At 33.7% G+C, this 23960-nt stretch overlaps 1 protein-coding gene across 2 annotated transcripts in view; it reads right to left on the bottom strand.

The window, feature by feature from the left end:
- Positions 1 to 279: 279 nt before the first annotated feature.
- Positions 280 to 23960, bottom strand: part of NUP37 (nucleoporin 37kDa) — a 33850-nt gene continuing 10169 nt past the window's right edge. For both annotated transcript variants that reach the window (XM_012735051.1, XM_004675751.2), the window contains exons 4-10: positions 22018 to 22090; positions 21067 to 21161; positions 7359 to 7449; positions 3191 to 3372; positions 2690 to 2740; positions 1017 to 1110; positions 280 to 534 (exon numbers count right to left, since the gene is read on the bottom strand). In XM_012735051.1, coding sequence (XP_012590505.1) covers positions 421 to 534; positions 1017 to 1110; positions 2690 to 2740; positions 3191 to 3372; positions 7359 to 7449; positions 21067 to 21161; positions 22018 to 22090 — 700 coding nt within the window. In that variant the 3' untranslated portion in view covers positions 280 to 420. The remainder of the gene's footprint in view (positions 535 to 1016; positions 1111 to 2689; positions 2741 to 3190; positions 3373 to 7358; positions 7450 to 21066; positions 21162 to 22017; positions 22091 to 23960) is intronic.

The raw sequence follows: 23960 nt of genomic DNA, 5'->3' as shown, positions 1-23960 counted from the left end.
CCACTTCCAGATTAACTGAGGGAGAGCTTTTTCACCTTTTATAAATGTTGAGAATTAGGAAAAAGTACATTTTTAAAGAACAGAAGGTAGGATGCACTTTGAATAGTCGGTGATGAAATATTTCCCTAATCATCTCCCCTCTGGAGCTGAACTGTGACCTCAAAATGACTAATACACAACACCCCCTCAAAACTCTCTCTCTCTCTCTCTCTCTCTCTATATATATATACACACACACACACACATACAGAAAAGAGTCAGAAGCTAATATTTCAAGATATCAATATTTTATTTAACAAAACAATCCAGACATTTCTAGAACTTACAGTATATTTGATATAAAAATAAGTAAAAATAAGAAATTGTCCAAAATATGTCCTAAAAATATGTTTATGGATCCAAGGTAACAGTGAGTTTACTTTACATTTCAGTCACCCAAAACAAGAGCTTGTGATCACCTCCAATTACACACAGTGGTAGAGTCCTATGCCAGGAGAGGCCAGATCCAACAGCTACGGAACCAGTGAGGATGGGCTATAAAGTATGTGAAGAGTTAAAGAAGCTCAATGAATTTTCAGTTAAAGAATAAAAAATATTTCAAAAATAAGAACTGCCTTGACAAATTATCTTTGGTTACATAGCTTTGTCATAAATAAGTTCCCTCACAGGTGAAATGCACATGATTGCTTGCAACTGGCTGGAATGATGGATACAATAGTCTATAAATTAAACTGGGACATCCAGACACAAATTTTCTGCAGTGTGAATCAACCAACCAAACAAACAAAAGTAATATATATATTTAAATGGTGGAGGATATATATAAAAAAGAAATGTAATACTTCTTATATGAGCCCAGGCAAAAAGTGTTACACCACTGATGATTTTACACATGAAGAAATGCCTTTTCTTCACAACTCACGCAGGTAAAAGACATTACAAATTTGGGGGCTCTGACTAGAAAAGTAGAAAACACATATTAAAAAAAATATATAGCATAAACAACTCCATATTACCTGAGGATGTCCTAAATGATGAATCTGAAACTGGCTTGCCATTTTGCCAGGATATCCAGTAGTCGCAAACAAGTTTTCATTAATTGAGGACCACCTAAGAAAAGACGATAAATATATCATCTTATAAGTAACTGTCAGTTTTTTTAAACAGATTATTCCTTCTTGCACAAAAGCAATAATTTTATAACTCCAAATTTGTTAATATGGTCCTGGGAATCCCAGGAAAGTTGGCTGCAAATAATTTCTCACTCTATATTTCTTAAGTGCTTCTCATGTCCACTATTAAGGTTCAAAGTCATACCAGGTTAGTCAGCACAGTGCATTTTTATAAAGAAAGTGGTAGTACAATGCAGTAGGAGACACAGATCTGGTATCAGAAAGACATAAAATACTTCAAGTTAGTGATAAATTCATATGTTTAAGTTCTTCAGTATGATACAAACACTAGAATATTTAGATATTTAAATGTTTAAGCTTCAAGGCATCCTTGACATTGGAATCCAATGTACTTACTGATGAATACAATTGCTAATGAAGCTACAGGGACATGATTAGAATTTAAGATGTGCAGTGGGGAGATAAAAGAAAAAATTCTTTGGCAAATATAATGACTAAATTCTAGTTAATTTTTTTTATGTGTAGCAGATACAAGTGCTTGTCCAACAACCATTCTGCCCTTTCCTATTGTATTCTGGTTCAATGTGTCTGACTGCAGGGAAAAGACCCAATTGGTTTAAGACAATGAGAGCAACTTCTAACTCTTTTTTACTTTGGACAATATGCTATGAGGCTATCATGCCTGGAACTCTGGCGGTCACCTTGTGACTATGAAGAAGCAAATCCCAAGTCATGCCACTGAGGACGGCAGAAGGCAAGGCCTAAATTCTTGACAACATGGATGAGTACTTGAGCAACCCTGATAGCCTTTCTACAGGTTCCTTTAAAGTACCATGGTTGCCAGAATTTAAATGTATATTGCTCTTATTTCTGAAATCAGGATGTAATCTATGGAGCTCATACATTTAGTTGAGTATACTTTTTTCTTAATAGTACATAGATAATGATGTCCCCATGTTCTACTATATTTTTACTGAAACCATTTTAAATTTAATGAAATACGACATATAATAAATGTTCTACTGGCTTAAGTCTTTTTTGTAAGTTTTCTTGTTACTTGAAGCTGAAAGCCATCTAACGACTGTATTCTACAATTGCAAAAAACGGAATGAACAACAATAAAGACAATTATGTTAACTGAAGTGGAAAAAAATTGCAGATCTATATATCATGTATTATGTTCTCGTTTAAAGCATTAAGTAAACACATTAAAACAGTGTCAATTATATGCATAAACACATGCCTACCAACAGTAACATCTTCATCAGCAGGAAACATAAACAAGTGTATGTTCCAAATTATTGGAATGGGATTGGTGCAGCAGTAACATGTTTTGTGTTTCATGTTAACTAAAAGAAAATAATGGAAAGCAAATCACTGCCTTGCTGAGACCAAAAGACAAAGGCAAATACTTATTTAAGACAGCCCAACAATCAGTAAACTAAACCTAGTGCAAAGGAAAGGATAGGAAAAGTATTTTAGTTGTTGGCACATCATGAGCTAAGAAATCAAACCCAAAACATCAAATTGTGACTGCAACAAAAATGGTGTATTACCTGAATAAGTAGGCTCGGTCTGTGTGGACTGGCCTCTTATCTTGAGGGTAACTAAAAAATAATATTTTGCATTTTATTGATTGTTAAACTCAGTAAAAGGACTTAAAGTTTAAAAGGGAATTTTCTCCTTAAACGACAAAACATCTCTGTACTTAAACCTTAACAAAATAGATGGAACACAGTAATGACATAAATATGACTTACAACCACTACAGAATGCCATCATTCAGCAGGGTCAGTATTTTTCTTCTTTTAATATAAAAAGGCATTTCTCAGATCAAATCCTCCTTTGCAGTATTCTTTCTGGGTTACACTCTGAATCGTCAATGTAAGGGTACCCATCTATGTTATTATATATAAAAACTACCCTTGTCTTTCTACAGGAAAGGTTTGTTTTTGCTCTAGTAAAGCCCAGGTATAATTCCAGGATGGTTCAATGGGTCATTTAGGAACAGTGGGTGATATTTTGGAAAGTAATAGACAAATACAGTAACGAAGTACCTGGATCGAGTAATATCCCAAATTAACCAATCATTCCCTGCGACAGCTCCAACCTTGAAGGTGTTTTTTAAGCACCAGTGTGCTGACATTAATGGCATCTGTTCTGATTCAAGAGATAAAATAGCCTGTTGGGCCAAAAGATCATAAAACCGGATTGTTCCATTCTTTTCTGCAACCATAAGCTGTAAATCAGAGAAAAGAAAAATTTAACCACTGAATTCATCAGTCAAATCTGAGAAGTAGGCAATGACTCAGGTTGTAGGATAAAATGAAAACATTTGCAGATACCACAAATGGGAGATCTAATGTAAAGAAAATTGAAGCATAGCCTATGTAAAATTCTATAAAATATAAAAATCTTACAGCAAACTAGGGAAAAAAAGAACCTAGATTTTTTTCTGCAAAGAGACAGCGTTGTCTAGAAAGGATTAAGTGTTTATTTTTTCAAAAATAAAAAAGTGACATGCTACAGATCCTTACACAATGTAATTGTTTGCAGAATTGAAGGCAGCAAGGTACTGAGAGTATAGTCAGGTTTGGGAACAAGATTGCTACCTCCACAGTGGTAAGTCCAAGTTCCCACAGGCTAAAAGTTTATGAGGCTTGACTGGAAAATGGTTTTCAAAAGTGGATATTGTGAGGATAAGAACAGCTACATGGGCCCTCCCTGGTGGCGCAGCGGGTTAGAGCACAGCACTGAGAGGCTAAGGCCACTTCCGCATGAGTTCAATTCCCACCTGCCCTGGAGGTGACCACATGGCGTGGCAGACCTCTCCTGGCCCGCCCACTGTTCCCCTCAGCAGTGTACTTCGTAGATCTGCCTGATCTGCTCCCCACTGTCTCTGGTGAGGCCTCTTTCCGCCCCTGAGCCTCTGGCCTGTATCTCAGTTCTGTATGAACAAATAAATGACTGTTCTGATAATGCACTTCATGTAGCTGGGGTGGGAAAGGCTTCGAAAAGGGGGAAGGCAAAGGAAGACTTACTAGGACCTAGTAAAAATATTTGAGATTTGAACCTGACTCTAGATTCCTGGGGATCTTAACTGTAATTTATGGACTATGGAAGGGCCAAGTCTATCTGGAACCCAGTTCTGAATAACCCAGTGGGTTAAGAGTACAGCATCTATACTGAGACGGCATAGCTAGGTCCTGGCTCTGCCTTCAGGAGCTATTACTATATGATCTTGCACAACTGATTACTCGGTGAGTGGGAGCTCATCAGTAAAATTGGGACTAATCCCATCTCATAGGACTGTTGGGAGGATCATATGAGTTAATACAAACACAGCATTTAAATTCCTTTAGTATAATTGGTTAGGCTGAAGTCACATTGAAACTCAATTCTAGCAAAAATTTTTTCTTGTTGGTATTTATGGTTTCTAAAACTATGCTCAATTGTGATAACAGATTTTTATTGTTTCACAAAGAGCAGGTAGAAGCTAAAAAAAGCTAACTAAATTTGGAACTGCTGGATCTAAAAACATTATGAGAGATTTTTTCCTTTAGGATGTCTCTCAACCATAATCAGTAATATGCACTGAATTCCATTGGGGAAATATCTTAAGTAGCAGAGAACATTGAGTACTTGAATCAGATTGAGTTCAAATCTGTGTCTGCATGACCTTGGGCAAATAATTACTTAATGTTTTTGTATTTCAGCGTTCTCATTTACAAAATGAATAGAATGTTATCAAGCTCAGTGTGTTTTATGAGAATGAGAAAATACAAGTCAAACACTTAGCACATTGTGGGCACTGAGAAATCATTTAACAAATGCTGTTGTTACACCTCATTTCATTCAGTGGCCTTTTAAACTCTTTTCTCTTAGGGCTGGCACTGAGATTTCCTCAGTTCCAATCTCTGGGTTAGTGATACCCTAAGCTCTTGCTTCTGTTATTGCTACTTGAGATCCCAGCTCCAACTGTGGTTTATTTGATTTATGAGCTTAGTTTCAGGATGTCTTCTAATTTTTGCATTTACTAACTGTCAAAGACTAGTATTTGCTTTGTGCTTTCTAGATTATGATACTTTAACCTAGTTTATATCTCTTATTATTTTCATCAGAATTCTATAACATAGTAATCATGGGCCCACCACTCTTTTTTCGGTGATCTCATTTTTATAAAGGCTAAAACAAAAATTCTGAGTTTGATCTGAAATGGCTGACCAATAAGAATCACTAGCTTGTTACAGTAGTAAAATAGAATAAAAAATGACAAGTAGCTAAAATTGACTGAGCACTTGCTTATTATGTGTCAGGTTCTTTTTAAAGGATATTACCAACATCTTTTGATTTAATCTTCATAATGTCCACTTTGTAAGAGGGAGACCTGAAGGCAATGATTGAGAGAGCTTAAGAAATTTGTCAGAGATCACACAGCCAGTGAGTGGTGGAACTGGGATTTAATGTCAGGCAGGTAACAAACACATCTGTGCCACTGTTTTTATTTTAGGTTTTTTAGTTCAGTAGAGACATGATGAAACTGCCATTTTAAGATTATTCTAACTAAAGCAGACAAGAAAGAACAAACATTTCAGAGACATGCCAGCCTTCAGAAAGGTGCGATGACTTGGGAAGTTACTTCTATGAAGAGAAAAGTGAAGAAAGAGTCTTAATGACAAAAAATGTACTTGAGTGAAAATGAAGGAAAAATTAGAAGATCTGGAAAATTCTGTCTATATGTGATTTAGAGCAGGACTTGCAAACACTGCAGTAATGGAGACAAGCAACTATAAAAAGGGAGATAGGAGTGAAATTTTAATGATACATAGTGAAAAAAAGAAATTAAGCACATGGAAGAAAAGGATCTGAAGTAAATATAAATTATCTGGGATAGAGGTTGTAATAAATTCTCATTTCTTATTTGGGTCACAGTTTTAAAAAAAATAACCTAATGTATTTATACATGGCAATATTAACATTTTTATAGAATACCTAATTATGCTTGGATTCACTGCAATGAGGGAGATTATCTAGGCATAAAGTAAAGACCCAACAGGTCTGAGACAAGTTTCCATGGAATCCCTCAGGGATTACTCTTACAAAGGCATCTCAACTCAAGATTACCTCCTCTATAAAAGCTATATAATCCTTACTTACATCATCATTCTACTTAAAAAAAAAAAAAAAATTCCAACATTTAAAATCTGTGCTGTTTTTCTTTCTTTTAAAGTGTGTAACTAACAGACATGGACTTTATTCATTCTTTTACCCTGTACTACAATAAAGTATACAGGTAAGTAAGAACTATGCTTTAGTAATTCACACGTACATGGTAAGAAAAAAAAAAAGCTGGAGAGGAGAAAGAAACATGCAGGCTATATGCTCAAGAGGACCAGGATAATGCAGCCTTAAAGGTTAGGGTTTGAAGTGAACAGGGCTCCAAGACACAATGATCAACAGCATGTCAAGCTTCCTTGAGATCAACACTGGAAGAGCCTCTTCGGTTATTAAAAACAACACTGATGACTACTCAGAGTAGTGGAAACTGAATGACACTGATGATTTAGATCAAAGGATAGGAGAAGATGAGCTTAAGTTAACAGGTGCAGGCAGCCTGATCTAATTACACTTTTTAAAACTAAAAGTTTGTGGTTACCCTGATAGGGTCTGTTGGTATCATTTTCTGAACAGTATGGCACAGTCAAGTGAAAAAAAGGCCACTCGTCTCTCACTTTAAATCTAGAAGCTACGAGTGATCAGCTGAGTGAAGATGATAGTCAAAAGTTGAAACTGGCCAAAGGCATCTTCTCAATAGAATAAGAACGAAGGTGAATTGATAACACATAGTGTACTTTTAGAATTTTAGTAAGCTCTACTCAGAATAGGATTTGAAAACTACTGCAGCTGGGATAAATTTGCTTTATGCCACTGCTACACTGGTACATGCCATGCTTTATAAGAATGGACTGAACATCATTTCTAGAAATAACAATGAGGAAATGTATACTCTAAATAAATGTCATTTGTGGATGATGGTTATCAAATAATAACTTTAATTATAGAAAACATTTAAGGCACAAATTATAAGGCTAATCCAAATTCATCTGTGTGAATTAAGAGTCTCTGAGGTGCAAAAAGCCATTGATTTTCTACTCTATGAGTGTAGGTATTACAAACACATGTCTTTTCAGTTTGATAAAAGAAAGCTAAATTACAAATAACCACCTTGAACGTTTCCTCAGGATGCCAGCACACACTCATTCCAGGGGAATGAAGAACAAAATGAGCTGTCTGCATTCCTTCCAGGTTCCAAATCCTAATACAAGGAGCACAATATTCAATATTTTTAATATAACACTACTAAAAATGAGATTTCCATGAATTTATTCACAGCTATTAACCAAAGGCTATATAGTAGAAATTTTTCCTTAAGTCTATCTTTTAAAGAAAATAATACAATTATTTTAGAAAATGTACAATAGGAAGAATTTAAACTTTACCATACTGTTAGAAAGTTACATTTTCTCTCTAATTAATTTAACATGGCAACAATATAACACAGTAATCAATTTAAATACTCTACTTTGTAGGAAGAATCTAGATCACTAATCAGGATGCATGCCTACTTCAGTAATCATTTCAATTAAAACTTCTACCAGAGTTATTTAAACAAACATGTACACACATACTCAAACATCAGTGCTTCCATTTTCAAACAACATAATGAATCTAGAATGAGGTGATGTGAATTTTGGGAGAAAATTATTTTCCACACTTGTTCTGCCTGGGGTTTCCCTCCCATGGCTACTTCCTACCTTCTCCCTTTTCTGTTCTGGCAGACTCCTCCAATTCTTTTTCTCCAGATTGCCAGGATCGATAGCTACCAAATTAAGGTGTGTTGATGGAACAGGGACATGGCTCAACCATGCTTTCTCTCCTCAATACTTACAAATCCAAAGTAAGAGGGACCAAGTTACTCATTCACTTGGTTTGCCACCTCAATTTCTTTCCCATCCTTAGGGTGGAGATTAAGACTCAGGGATCTCAGTAATGGTAATCTGCTGTGAAAAATACTATTTCTCATCCAGACTGTTCATTTTCCAGCTCAATTTTTACACTCAGCCACTATTATATTTCACACAGACAATGTAGCAGTGTTGGCATGGCTGGTGAGTGGTTGGCAAAAATGCTCAGGAAGTTCTAGTACTTATGAACTGAATTTATGCATTAGAATGCTTTGGACTTTTTGTTTAAGGATTTATAGTATCTCATTAGGGACCATATAATAATTTCAACAAACTTAAGGAATATATTTTTGAAGTTCAGGCAAAAATTTATTTCAAATAATGTGAAAAGAAGACCACACGCAACAATTCTGTATCAAATCATATTATTTCAAATATTGTTTCCCCTGCAGAGATTACAGGTGCTACAATTTTAAAGTATCATAGTTGCACATACACTAACAAATGTTTTTCAAAATGATTATCTATTTGAGGAAGCATACTTGTTCTATGCCAAATCAACATTCTCTTCAATATAAGGGAGATAATTACAATTTAACTGAAAGGGGGAATCACATTTATGAATGTGTGAATGGCTTATGAAGTTGTTTCATTTCCCACAATAAATAAGATTATTAATTATGGCAACAGAGTATTTCACTTTTCTCTATTGCCTTTACATAATAAAGTGCTGGGCTAGCATATATTTATTAACACTATTGAATCTGTCATGAAATATAGAAGTTCCATGAGAAAAAAGTTAAAAGGCGCTAATCTTTTGACCTTATTCTAATATAGATTTGATTTTTGTTAGCTGTCAATTGAATTGAATAAATATTTATCAGAATATTTTCATATTTTAAATGGAGGAAACTTAAGAGGTAGAAAATATGGCTATTATATAAAAATGGATGAATTAATGAAGTGTATTTCTGTCTATTGAATCAAACTTTAGTCAAATTTTAAACAGTATTTTATTTTGAACTGAACCTGAAAATTAAAAAAATGGCTTAAACATGAGAGGGTGATCCAGATTACTTTACAGGAATAGGATAAAATGATTCATGGTTTATAATTATATGCTTATTAAATAGTTCTCAGTGGTTACATAATCCAAGTACTAAGTATGCAAAATACAAATTGGCTAAAATGAATTCTCATAACTAAATTAGCTACAGATGGTACACTTTAAGTTGTTAAGCCTTTTTTCCCCTTTATGCTAGATTCCATATGAAGTTCTCAAAATCTTTTGTGGTGTTCAACTTATTTATCTGTATTTTATCTTGGTTCATCTTGTTAATTTCAGTTCTGTCAGCTAAAGTCCCCTTTACTTTTTGATAGTTTATTTTTTGTCCCACACATTATAAAATACAGTTATCATTAGCATACAGACTAAAGAGAAAACACTCAGATGGAACAGCACTTAAATTAAGAAATAATATTTCCAGAGCTCCAAAACTTGTCTTATGCTTCTTTCCAATTCTATTTTCTTGTCTTTGGACAAAAAGAAATTATCCTGCCTTTTAACCATTATCCTAACTAGTACTTTTTTTTGTCTGTTTGAACACTATAAAGATGGAATTATAAGGCATTATGGCATATTATTTTCTTGGTCTGACATTTTTCATTCAGATAAGAATAAGGGTTTTTTTCTGACAGGCAGGCTCACATGTATATGTGTAGTTGACAGGGTAAAATATTGATGCTTAGCAAATCACTATTTGTAAGTGATGTAAAACCATGCATATTAGTGCAATTGCATAATTAATATTACATATTATTATGAATATGAATGTGAAAGAGCTGTTTCAATGAATGAATATGAATGTGAAAGAGCTGTTTCAATGAAACTAAGCTGATGGCAATAACAAGGTAAGTTTCTAAACACAAAAAATAACACTTAAATTAGGCATGTGACAGTTACATAATACTAAGCCATTAACCTGTAAAATTCTAGATATGTTTAAGACTGCTTAGCAAATGAGTTTTCATTGTAGACACTGTATATAGATATAGTACATATAAAAAGGAGGTTCCACACCAACTAATGGACTCAAAATAAAAAAAAAAATTTGGCCAATTATCAAATGATAAATTTTCATATACATGCTGTATATTAAAATAAGGTGGGTAGACACTCCCTTAACATAATTTACTGATTTTTTTTGTTATCTGAGAAACTACATGTAAGATAGATAAGAGAGCTTCTATCATAACGGGAAAAAAAATTCTAAGTTTGGAAATGATTATCCTGTTTTTGCTAATAAATGCTCATAATAAATAAAATTACCAAAAGTTACTATAGAGGCATACATCACTGAAAGAGGAAAGTTGTAGAGTTTATAGTCTCAATACATATAAACAAATACATGGAAATATAATAGAACATTCAGGAAGGTGAAAAAATGTTATAATTTATGAATGTTATTAGAGGCTATATGAAATATGTATGTGTATATTTTGTTTGCAAGGGAAATTTCAAAACTGCTTTTAAGGTAAAGTGGATCTGTGCACACATTATGAAACTAATTAATACAGACTAAATCAAAGAGCACTGAGGTGTAGATAGCATCACATTAAGAGTAGCAAAATGACAACTTTGACACAATTTGACTAATATAACAATGTCCCTTCTTCCCCAACTTTGGGGTCCTAAGTGTAACTTGTAGATTATATGGCTGTAGAAGTAGTCAAACCTGAGATTATTAATTATATTTAACTTTTGGTAGTTTGTTGCTAAATTTCTTTATTGCCTTATTTCAATTCAAGTGCTTTTCAGAATATTAAGTATCCCTACCATATACTATCTAAAGGTAATCGCCCCACTTAATTTTAATTAGTAAGATCCATAAATTTGGGTGTTGGCATGTTGGGGATAACCTAGATATTTTCAAAGGTCTTTAAAATTACAATTAGTAGAGAACACAAATGGAAATTTCCTGGGTAATATACTGTTATTTTTATTTGTTCTCTACTTCTAATTGGCTATTCATTGCCTATTAGGGAGTTTACTGTAGAAGGAAATTTCTGCTTCCAAATGTTTCTGATGACACAGACAAAAGATGGAATGGATGACACTAAATGACACATCTGTACCCACTTCACCCTCTCTGTTAAAATAAAAAGCACAAACCACAATCTTTCTGAAAGACATGGCTGGATCACATGATTCGCTGTACTGTTGATTAAATATGAAAACAAGAACAAAGTATTCCAAGATGCAGTTAGTTATAAGAATAAGAAGATACTCTGTAGTGTTGTCAGGTGCATGGAAGGGACTTGTAATATACATGCTGTATATTAAAATAAGGTAGGTAGACATTCCCTTAAAATGATTTACTGACTTTCTGGTTATCTGAGAAACTACATGTCAGATATACATATACATATACATATATATGTATATACACACGCACACACACATATCTTTAAACATATATATTATTTAAAGACACATATATATTTAAAGATATGCATGTGTGTGTGTGTGTATATATTTATTTTTTTGTGTATCTATTTAAAGATTTACTTTATTTGTCTATACATACAAGAGCTGAGTTGCAGGCCAGAGGTGTGGGAGTGGTGTGGTAAGAGGATTCACCAGAGACAAGAGTGGGCAGCAGAGCAGAGACTGGAGAGGTCTGCTGCACCATGTCTAAACAGTCTTGTTCCCTGAAAGGTCTGGTTAGGCTGTGGCAACTATGACCCTGAACTGGAATAAGCAGGTTAGAAATACAAATTATTGTTTAATATTACAAGTGTTTTATGTATTTAGAAGTTTGGTGATGTTTTTGTGAACAAATCAGCTTCTTTTGATAAAGTTTGTTTTTGCTAGTCATTTTGCTTAAAGTAGCAGTTTTCCAAGAACCTATCCATGACTTTAAGTGAGGCCCTACTGTACAAGTTTATCATTCAGAGTGAGAAACAACGTGAGGCCATTCTAGAGAATTAATATCACACTGACATTAATAGTCAAGTAGATTTCTGAAGGGTAGTAGTTGTGAGAATTTTTGTCATATTTAAAAATAAACCTCAAAATTAAACTCTCAACTGCAAGAAAATACCATATGGTAGTTTTCAAACAGATCAGATGCAATAATTTCATCTTCAAGAAGTCAGAATAAAAGGATTATTCCTTTAACTAACATAAATGTTAACACGTATACCAGTAAAACTACCTAGGATATGTTAGCATTTGCTTTTTCCAAGAAAAAATTCATTACAATTTGCAACTTAAAATTTGACAATATGCTATACATGAGGGAAATTACTCTTTATCAGTTACAGAAATGGATTTCCAAAATAAATCTGAAAAATGTTTTGTGGATATGATTCTCATAAAATCTGCTTACTGTAACCACACGAGAGTCTCATGAAGCAAGCTTAAATTGTGACAGTCACGGATGTGGTAAATACATGCCATGAAGCACTGGTTTTGTAATTCCTCTACAAGAGCATATGAAAGAGAAGAAAGAATTGAATACTGGAATGCTGGTACCAGTATACAATCTTACAAAATTTCAGGAAATTCTTTCATCACCTCATAACTTTTACTGTGTTAAAATCTTTCATTAGCATACTATTTTCACTACATTAAATTAAAAAAGGTCTCCAAGTGTGATCAGCAAGTTTTGGTGGAATTTTTGAATAGTTCTTAAAAGCCACAGATTCCTTATGTTCCATTTGTTGCAGGTATGTTAGCCAAACTGAATGCTACTTTATCCTACTCTGAAAGCTCTTGTTAGAACGAGGCAATCACTCATCTTGATTCAAAATGTTATAAGAAATTGGAAGGGATTTTAGAAGACAAGTAGTAAACTTTCTGGCATTATTTAATCATTTGTTTGTAGTGAATAATACAAATTCCCTGATTTCACTTTGTACCTGGAATTACTTAGGCATGGTTTATTTGCTCCTAAATGGGGATTAACCTCCAGAAGAATGTTTCATTGCCCTATTTTCATAATACTTATTTTACCCTTTCTCTGTTTTCCTCAAGTACTCTTTTTAAATAACTCACCTCTTTTGTGATTACATTTGGGAGGAGAGATTAGGAGAAGAAGTCATCTTAATTATGGATCTTAAAGACTTTCAAATGAACATTAACAGAGCTAATATGGAAATAACAGCACTAGCTACACAGAAAATATTTGATACACATTCTTTTTGTTCTGGTAAAAGTTTTCAAAATCCATACTACTGGCTTAGTGAATACCTTTAGGTAATTTAGTGTTCCCTATTCAGTGATTTAGTTACATCTCTAAAAAAAAAAATTATGTGCTATATTCCATCCCTTCTCCCATTCTTTTAAAAAATGATGACAACTAGAACATGACAGCTACTAATATCCCATGTTTTATAGACAGAGTGAATGGCACATTACATGCCTCTATTATTTTAGTCTTAAACTAAGAATTCCTTGGTATGTGGATGCCAATTTTCCTTCACCATAAATTTTTATCTAATATTTTAAAAGGTTATTGCTGGGAGGAAGAGGAAAGGGATTTATATCTGACATCCTTTGTAGTTACAGTGAGTACTAGGTCTTCTATTTCTTTGTATCCCCCAAAGTACTAAATGTTGGCTATACTAAATGTATTTAATAAATACTTGTTGATCTGACTTGTTCTTACAGAACAGTACTGTTTCTAATATACAAGAACATCTGTTATTTGGCACTGAGTGGGAATGAGATGTTCTGTATTACTGAGTTTTTAAAATAATAAGTTTAACCCATTAAATACTCAACATTTTTACCTTCTTTTGGAGGCAGGGGATAATAAATCTTTCTAAATGAGTATGTATTTATTTACCTCTCAAATATAATACATTTTAACATAGTTTTGATGATGCTGGTTCATAATTATGACACCAATATTTGCTCTGTCTTGTGCAAGTGCACATACACACATACACATATACACATAGTTATATATATACCTCTAGATGTATATGTGTGCATCTGAATAGGGTAGATATGATAAAGGACGTAAGGGAAAAAACGTAGAACTTGAGATTGATGGTTAGGGAGGCCATAATTTACTTAGGAATTTCTTTCATTAAACACATTTCTTGTTGAATGCTTTTTGAATCGTGGCACTCTTTTATAAACATGTGGTGACAGATGTAAGTAAGTCCTTCACCACTCACACACTGAGAACCTCCCGCAAGATCTCTCTCTAGGTACTTTGGTGACTAGGAGGTAGAAAAGCAAGGCCGACCCTTTTGTACCTTATTAGTGGGAAAGCTAGCTAGTCATTCTACAATAAACTTCCTCATTCTCTAGAAAAATCTGTCTCTTTACTTTTCTTCCTCATCTGCAAATTGAGCTAATGAAATATGAAAAAGGAACATGAGGGCCCTCCCTGGTGGCACAGCAGGTTAAAGCGCAGCACTGAGAAGCTAAAGCCGCTTCCACATGAGTTCAATTCCCCCCTGCCCCGGAGGTGACCACATGGCTTGGCAGACCTCTCCTGACCCGCCCGCTGCTCCCCTCAGCAGTGTACTTCATTGATCTGCCTGTTCTGCTCCCCACTCTGTCTCTGGTGAGGCCTCTCACCGCCTCTGAGCCTCTGGCCTATATATGAACCCCAGTTCTGTATGAACAAATAAATAAATCTTAAAAAAAAAAGAAAAGAAAAGAAAAAAGGAACATATTTTATTTCAAGAACTGGTAATGTTCTAGCAAAGACTCTTTTAACAATTATAAATTTGTAACAAGCAAATGACAACACATCTGCAAACATGATTCTAATTCTACTAATTGATTAATTCCATATACGCTTGATTTTGATCAGAATACACAGATAATATGCATTACTTGTTTTCTTGATGTGAAAAGACTAAAATGTCCTGAAGAGTGTACTATCTAGGTGGCATTTTGGTTGTTCTAATGATGGGGCACTATAGGCATTTAGTGGATGAGAACCAGGATGCCAGCAGACATGCCACATGACTTCTGAGTATCAGCGTGAATGTACACAGTCTCTGTTAGTACTCCATCCATGGCATAACAGTGAGTTATGTTGATAGTACATATATAAACATTGGCTCGTTTTCAAGAATATTATTTTTCCTAATTTTTTCAACCTGGCATTCTATAATTTATTTTGTCATGTTATTCCTACTTTGGCTAACATTATTTCCCTAAACAAATTTAATTTTTTTCCTGTTATTACTGACATGAGCTTTTAATCTAATAACTATAGTTTTGCTCAGGGCTATGACACTGCAGAACTCCAGATGGCACTATTTACATTGTCCTCTATGAAAACCATAACCCTGGAAAAGTGTGACTTGGCAGCCCTGCCTCTGTCTTACACTTTGCTCTTACCTTACACTTTCCAATTTACTTAGCAATTTATTCACTGTCAAGAGGGACAAAGACTGCTTCCTCTTATGTAGTTGTATCTGAGCATATATCCATTGCACTATTATTCTTTAATAAAGATTTTTTCTTTTCATAGACATATGATAAAGTTAAGTTACTATAATGAGTTTTTATAATCACATTTTGATTGGTTAGTCTGTACCAGTTTCATGTAAGATTTATAAAAGGCATTATAAAATGTTTTAGAAAGAAGTTATTAGCACTGGTAAAGAACAGCTCACTTAAATGAGACTTGGATGGTAAATTTAATCTACCATCTTTTATAGACATTTCAATTGTGAGACACTTGCTCTTTGGTTTATAGTTGAATTAACAGTTACATTGCAGAATGCCAGAAGAAAGAGCTAAAATATTCTTAGGCAAAGTATCTTTTTTCCAAGATGAACTTAAACAATGTCATTCAGGAAAAACAGAAAGTTAAAGAGGTCAGGAACTAGACCCAGATTGCCTGATATTCCTATTCCTCTAAACAGTCGCTTTGCACATATTACTTAGCCTCTCCATGCCTTGTATTCCCATCCAATAAAGTGATGCTAAAAGAAGTACCCAGCTTGGAGTTGTAAAATTTCATAAATTTATATAGGTAAGGAGTCAGAATGGGGGTTAGCATACAGTAAAACACTAAATAAAAACATTGAGCAATGTTTACTGACATGCCAGTGTAAGTGAGCTACCCTCATTCTGTTTGATCCAGAATTTGGCAATCTTCAATAAAATTCATAAACTTTATAAACCTACCTATTCAGAAAAGTTTGCCTTAGAAATGCTGTTTTTTTTTTTCCTGAAAATTTAGCTATTTATGCATACAAGAACTGGGGTACAGGCCTGAGGTGCAGGGGGTGAGAGGACTCACCAGACAGAGTGGGGAGCAGAACAGGTGCACTGACTGAAATACACTGCTGAGGGGAGCAATGAGAGGGACAGGAGAGGTTTGCTGTGCCCTGTGGTTCCCCGCCCTGGTTAGGGATCCAACTCTTGCTTCAGTGGCTGCAGAAAGCTTCACAGTGCTGCGCTTTTACCCTTGTGCCAGGGAGGGTCCAGAAATAATGTACTTAAAGCTAAAAATTGCCTCACTGATTATAAAATTGTATCTCTAGGAAATGTCAATGTCAAATACCACAAGAAATACACAGGCACCAAGTTATACGTATTTTTTTCTGTTCTTTATCATATGTTAAGAATTCATACTGGGGCCTCCCTGGTGGCAAGGGGTTAAGTCTCAATGCTGCTATCATCCTACAGCCTGAGTTCAGTCCCAGCCAAGGAGCTAACCCATATGTGGCGCAGCAGACCTCTTCTTTCTCACAACTACTACTTCAGCAGTGTATTTCAGTCAGCCTGTTCTGCTCCCCACTCTGTCTTTGATGAATCCTCTCATCCCCAACACCTCTGGCCTACACCCCTGTTCTTCTATGTACACACAAAAAATCCATATTATACCAAAAATTGAAAACAATGTGATTTAGTCTTTTATGTATATATATAAAGTTAATATTCCTTTGCACAGGCTGTAATATTTTACATAATAAAGTATATTTAGAAAATTTTATTCCCTAATTTTACTCATTTATCTTACTGACCATTTTAATCATTTTTACTGTTATAAGTTTCTAAAAATATATTATGGATTGGAGACCTCTATCAGACATATGACTTGTAATTACTTTGTCCCATTCTGTGAGCTGTCTTTTCTCTTGACAATCTCCTCCTCTGCAGCCCAAAAGTTTCAAATTTTGGTCAAATTTTCCAATTTATGTATTTGTTATATGTGCTTTTGGCATTACATCTAAGAAACCACTGGCAAATTCCAGGTCATGAAGGTCTCCATGTTTTCTCCTAAGAGTTTTCTAGTTTAAAATAAAATGTTATTGGGATTTTTTTCTTCTCTATTTGTTTGTCAGGGTTGTTGGTCTTTGGTTTCCTGTGAACTCTTTGCCTGGCTTTGGTATCAGGGTAAAGCTGACCTCTTAGAAATGAGTTACAAAGTGTTCCCTTCTTTTCTATTTTTTGGAAGCAGTTGACAGATTGGTATCAATTCTTTAAATGTCTAGCAGACTCATTAGTGAAACATCTTTTGTCCTAGGGTTTTTGTTGGTAAGTTTTAAATTACTGGTTCAACCTCATTATTTGTTATATATCAATTCAGATTTCCTTTTTAAAAAATTTTAGATGTACAATGTTATGATTTGGATGTCCTATTTTTTGTTGGATTTTGACAGCTTTTGTTTTTCTGGGATTTTATTCATTTCACCTAAGTTTTCCAACTTGTTGTTACATAATTGTTTATCTTATTTGCTTATACTTTTTCATTTCTGTATGCTTGGTAGTAATGTCCCTAAATTTTCTGATTTTATTAATTGAAACATCCTTTCCTTTTGTTTGCTTAGCTATAGGTTTTTTAATTTTGCTATAATATTTCAAAGAATAAACTGTTGATATCATTCTACAGTTTTCTATTCTCTACTTGGATTATCTCTGCTCTAGGCTTTATTATTTCCTTCACTCAGCTTTGTGTTTCCTCTGTTCTTTTTCTAGCTCCTACAGTTATAAGCTTAGGTTGTTGATTTGAATTCGTTCTTCTTTTACTAATGTAAGTGTTTATAAATTCCTGAGTCCTACTTTTTGCTTTAGTCATCTCAAAGTTTCGCTTTTCACTTACCTCAAAGTATTTTCTGTCTTTATGATTTCTTTTCTGACCCATGTGTAAAGAGCTGATGTTTAATTTCCACAAACATGTAGATTTTCTATTTTTCCTTCCTTTACTGATTACTGCTTTTATTTCATTATGGTCAAATTAGATACTTTGCATGGTTTCAGTCTTTAAAAATTTATTTACATTTGTTTTGAGGTCTAGCACATTGTTTATTTTGGAGAATGTTTCATGTACCTTGAGAAGAATATGTATTCTGCTGATGTTGGGAATGTTGGGAATGTTCTGTATATGTCAGTTAGGTCTAGTTGACTTCAGTGTTGTTTAAGTTCTCTACATCCATACTGACCTAGTTATTCTATTTAGCATGTTTTTAAACATGGTATCACCCACATATGAAACCAAGTCCCAAATGGTACAGGTTCACTATGAATGGGTAAGGACTACACTAACATACCTTGACCACTGTCATGCAGATCCAGAATATGGTTGACACTACTTTAGTACAGTGATAAGAATGACTACTGGGATGTAGTGGCCATTTCCTTTATTCCAATTACTGAGTTGCCATTTGGCGTTGTTTTTATTTGTAACTTAATGATTCTATACTTTTGAGTTAATGATGACAACTGTACTGATACATTTTTCTATCGGAGTATGCCCCTTTAGAATTCCTTCTGTCTTTGTTACTATGATATTATTCTTCCTTAACTTCCTATTTCAGTCATAATCACCTTTTCCTTTTAACAATGCTATTTTTAAAAGATTTATTTTATCTATTTATGTATGTAAGAACTGGGGTATAGGCCAGAGGTTCAGGTGAGAGGATTCACCAGAGACAGAGTGGGGAGCAAAATAGGTGGAGTGACTGAAATACACTGCTGAAGGGAGCAGCAGGCAAGACAGGAGAGGTCTGTTGCACCATAAATGTGTTAGCTCTCTGAGGATCGAACTCATGGTACAGTGTTGTGGTTAGCGTTGTAATGTTGAAACTTAACCCCGTGTGCCACCAGGGAGATGCCCTTTTACAATATTATCTATATTGCTTAGATTTTGGCTTAAGAGATATGTTTTTAATAGCCAAACAGAACTGAACTTTACTTATGGTTAGTAAAGTAAGGCGACAAATTCTAAATATAGCAACCTTCCTAACTATTGCTATAATGATGTTATCCTCCTCACAAAACAAGCATAAAGTTTTTGATTACAGGTTTCTGGGAAGCTGTATTTCGTAATGCCAGATGGGACAATATTAGCTCAACATGCTTCTCATTCTTGGACTAGTAGCTAGTTAAGAAATACTCATTTCATATAAGAAAGAGGATAGTAAGTCAAACTAAACCAAGTAAAAAATTCTTTAAGTGTCTACCTGTATCATACCTGTTAGCATTAGATTGGCCTAAACAAGTCAGATGGTTAAGATCAACAGAATTGAAAAATGTCCTTCTTCCAAGGAGTGGAGAAGCAAGAGAATCTGCTGAATGATAACACTGTCAGCCAGTCTAGCAAAGTAAGACCACTAGAGGCAACATGCTGAGTTTTTCAAAAAGTTAAATTTATTTAAGTGAAAGGGCTTACTCTGAAGTTAGGCCCTTTCTCCTTTTAAGAATCACCATGTTCTTTCTTTTTATAAAGTGATGGCAATAACAATAAACGTGACTTTTAAAATTCTTATTACTTGACAAAATAAAAAAGTTGGCAACTCCCTACGAATCCCCAAAATTATAGGACAATTTTACTTGTTTATACAAATCCCTAAATCTACCACAAGAAACAAAATAATCACAAACCACTGAACATCATCCCAGAGGTCTCTAGTGATACACCAATCAGAGGCTAATCCTTGGCTTTCATCATATCAGGTTTCATTATTCCAAATCTTTGTGATTAGTAAAGTCCATTAAATGCCATTATTTATTTCTAGTGATTGAATCTAATGTTTACCTTAAAAATGGCTTGCTCTGTAGGTCTCTATATAAATTTGGCTTTGTAGCATCTCGGGTCCTTAGAATCTTCATGTCATGTAAAACTTTCATGAAGATTTTAACAGGTAGTCCATAAAGAATAATGGCTGATGATTCCATAATTTTAAAAAGATGAGCTATTACAATTAAAATTTTAAGAGTAGCTATGGGCTTTAACTTTTAATGTGGAAGGAGATATTTAAATGTTTTAAATGCATACAGGTGTTTATAAATATTAATTATTTTGACATAACCTTATCACATATTATAACTATGCAAAATAGCAGAACTGTTCATAGAACTGTTAAAGCAAATGAAGCAGTTGGCACTGCTCTAAAGACCAGTTCTTCCTTCACACTCCTAACCTCTCAGCTTATTTCCATCTCCTTCATCTTGTTCTTTGTGATATTGTCAGTTTAACATGCTACTAAAATGTTACAGGTGCCTTCTCCATTTCAAACTAGGGGCTGGGAATGAAATGTGTTATATCTACAAAAAAAAAACAAAACAAAACAAAAAACTTGAAGACCTGAATGTCAAAACACTGCATTTCCCTTTAGCAAATAAGATTTACAGTTCATTATTAAATAATGACTTATCAGACAGGACCTGTGAAATGACTATGAAATATGGGCAACTGTCTTTTATTATCCTATTGATCTTGCCTGATACTGGAACATTTGAATTAAGACATATTTAGATCTCATTAATGTACAATCCAAAATAAGAACCAGGAAAGAGGCAACCATGAGTCAGCAAAGAAAGCTTACATTAAATGGGATGAGAACTCATCAGCTTTGAAACACTTACAGAAAGTAGTATGAATCTCTTACACAGAAGTTATATTTTCTCTGATTTTTAGAAGGCAATGCTGATTAAAGTTAGATAAAAATTCAAACATGTGTTTGTAACATAAGTAACATACCTGCAGGTATGATCATCACTAACACTTGCAATTTCTTGGCCTTCTTTGGGCTCAAACACCAAACCATTAATGAAATCTGAATGGCCTTCTAAAACCTGACATAAAAGGAAAAGCTAGTAAGAACCCAGGAAAAAAATCTACAATAACCCTATGTAATATTTTTATTTTACTGCCTTAAAAGCTTTCACTGCACAATTTTTATAAATATATCTTAAGCAATCTGCTATTTTTTAATGCATGATTTATACACCTATGCTTCTAGGTTTCTCTTGGAAAGAAGCTGATCATTCAACACACTGCTATTAGCTTGATCTTTTTTTCTCTAGTATTCATTTCTTATAAAAACACATCTTTTTTTTTTACTGTACCTGTCCCTATATCACCTTCTTTCTCATTTGTTAATAAAACTTAAATAAAAATTAAACCTAGACGAACTCTCCGGGGCACTGAAACACAGGCATTCCTCAACTTTTTAGCTCATACCTGCACATTTGTCAGCACCCAGTGAACACCTAGCATGGACTTCACCTTCTAAAGTTTTTATTCACTTGCTCAATAGTGAATAGACTAGACCCAGCACTCTGGAATGTTGCCAGAGTTCTGAACCACTTTGTGATTATGCCTTACACACTGCTGTACTGATAATTTGTTCTCCTGAAGTTCAACTCTTACTATATCTATGTGTTTATGTCGCTTATATTTCTACCATATCCAACTGTGAATTTCTATGCCCTTAATTTACTGTGTTGCTAACTGTTTTAACAAATGATATAAGATTTATAATCTGCAATTCTTACAAAGAACCTGGTCACTATGGCCCAAAATGGAGCAAATGAGACTCTAAATCATGTGAAGATTACCATAAAAAGTCATAGCAAATCAGGATACATCTAATTACAAAAGCAAAAATTGTTTAAAGTAAAAATTTATAAATATACTTGACCAACATACCTTGTATTCGTTTTTATCTTGAAGATCTGAAGTAAAAAATCTAATTTTCATATCTGCAGCTGAAGTACAAAATCTGGATGCAAAAAGCAAACAAACAAAAAGAAAACACCCATTTTTAACTTCTGTAAATAAAAGTTCTCTTCCCCTTCAGTCACAAAGTTATGCTATCCTTTAGGGGATGGAAAGGGAAACGTGCCGTGTTCTAAAAATATTATAGGATCATCTTTTTTCCCCCAAAAGACCCAAGAACTACTATATTTTTGCACTTGTCTTTTCAAAAGCAAAAATGTAAAAATTTATTACAAGTCACAACATAAATTTAATTTTTAACTTTTTCTTAAAAGTATAAATGATGGGTTAAAAAAAGCATGTCCAGCTTAGTGAGGTAAATAATAGATATTAAAAATATTTTATACATCTACTTCTGTCTCTACTTTCTGTAGTCATCTATAGGCCTTTTTACTTTTTCTATTCTTCTACATAAAGTTAGATGAAAGAAGGTAATCTTGTTACACCTATAAAAACTGGTATACTTGTATGTACTAATGCTGGAGTATTATTTGTATTAATATTTAAGACATCTTGAGTTTTATGCTAACTATTAAAAAGTAGTTCAATGTTTACATTAAAAACAATCTAAGCAGTAAATTTGAAATTACATTAATATATTAAAAGCCAGTTGATTTCTAATTTTTTAAGGTAAAATCATAATCTAAAATTCTCTAGTCCCAACTACATTAAAGTAAAATATTTTTTCACACCTAATTAATTTAAATCAAGTTTAAGATAAATAAAAGTGAGGCTCCTAATTTGTTTTCAGTGATTTATTAAGAGATACTGAAAAAAGATTGCTCAAAGCTAGCAGAAAAACTCCTCTTGTCCAATGCTTTCTCAGATGTAAACTTAAAAAATGGCAATGAAATAAGTAGTTCTCTTCACAACAAGAAAAACACGTGGGAAAAAGAAAAGCAGAGGAATAGAAAGAATAGAATTTAAGAAATTAAATGCTAAGGATGAAAGTTATTGATAGTAAGAGTTATATAAACTTATACTCATTTTAACATACCACTATTCAGGCATGATGAAAGAGTAAAGTAAGAATAAACTCTTACAGTTATGTGTGAAATTATGAATAAAAAATAGGGTATTGAATGCATAGATGGTTTTTCCCCCCATTTTCATATATTCTAAATCTGATATAGTATGCATCTACTATTTTTATAATAAAAATATATAATTTATTTGAAAGCAACACAATTGTACTGTTAGCTTGCTCTAAAAATACTGTGTTTAAAATTAATGGTAGGTTAATGTTTGAATTTATTATTCATATTTATATAGGTCCAGGAAGGACTGAGGTAGCTTATCAAATGCAACAATAAAAAAGATGAAATAATACAACAAGTCCACTAAACAGAGGGCAGGAAAATAGATGCCAGGCAAAACCAGAGGAAGAAAACAGCTTCTACAGCTTTCAAAATCTGCTGGAGACTACAAAGAGGGTGATTTTGTTTAGCTTCAGATTCTCTGACACTTCATTTTAATATAAAAGGATATTAACAACACACCTGAAAATGACATATGTCTGTTGACAAGAGTTGTGTGTAAAGTTGTGTAATTCAAAATTTAGTTAGGTAAAATTTGTAAAAGCATCTAAAAGAAAACAAAGAAGCCATAAATACTGTAGGCAAAGATCTCTCAGGAAACAAGAATGCCATTGTAATATCACTAGAACAGCTAAAGTTAAAGACTGATAATAAAAATTGGAGATGGGTTTTGGTGGGTATATAAAATGGTAGAACCATTATGGAAATTTTTACTCTTGAAATGTTAAAGATCTAGCAATCAAAAACCATACACAGGGATGTTCCTAATAGCTGGTGTCTACTTATAGGAGGAAGGATAAAAAACCCTGCAATATATTTATATAATGGAACAATACA

The sequence above is a fragment of the Condylura cristata genome, unplaced genomic scaffold (genome assembly GCF_000260355.1).
Source record: "Condylura cristata isolate star-nosed mole 26May11 unplaced genomic scaffold, ConCri1.0 scaffold00004, whole genome shotgun sequence".
Taxonomy (NCBI): domain Eukaryota; kingdom Metazoa; phylum Chordata; class Mammalia; order Eulipotyphla; family Talpidae; genus Condylura; species Condylura cristata.
The sequence above is the reverse complement of the archived record's forward strand: the minus strand, read 5'-3'. Positions and strand labels throughout refer to the sequence as shown.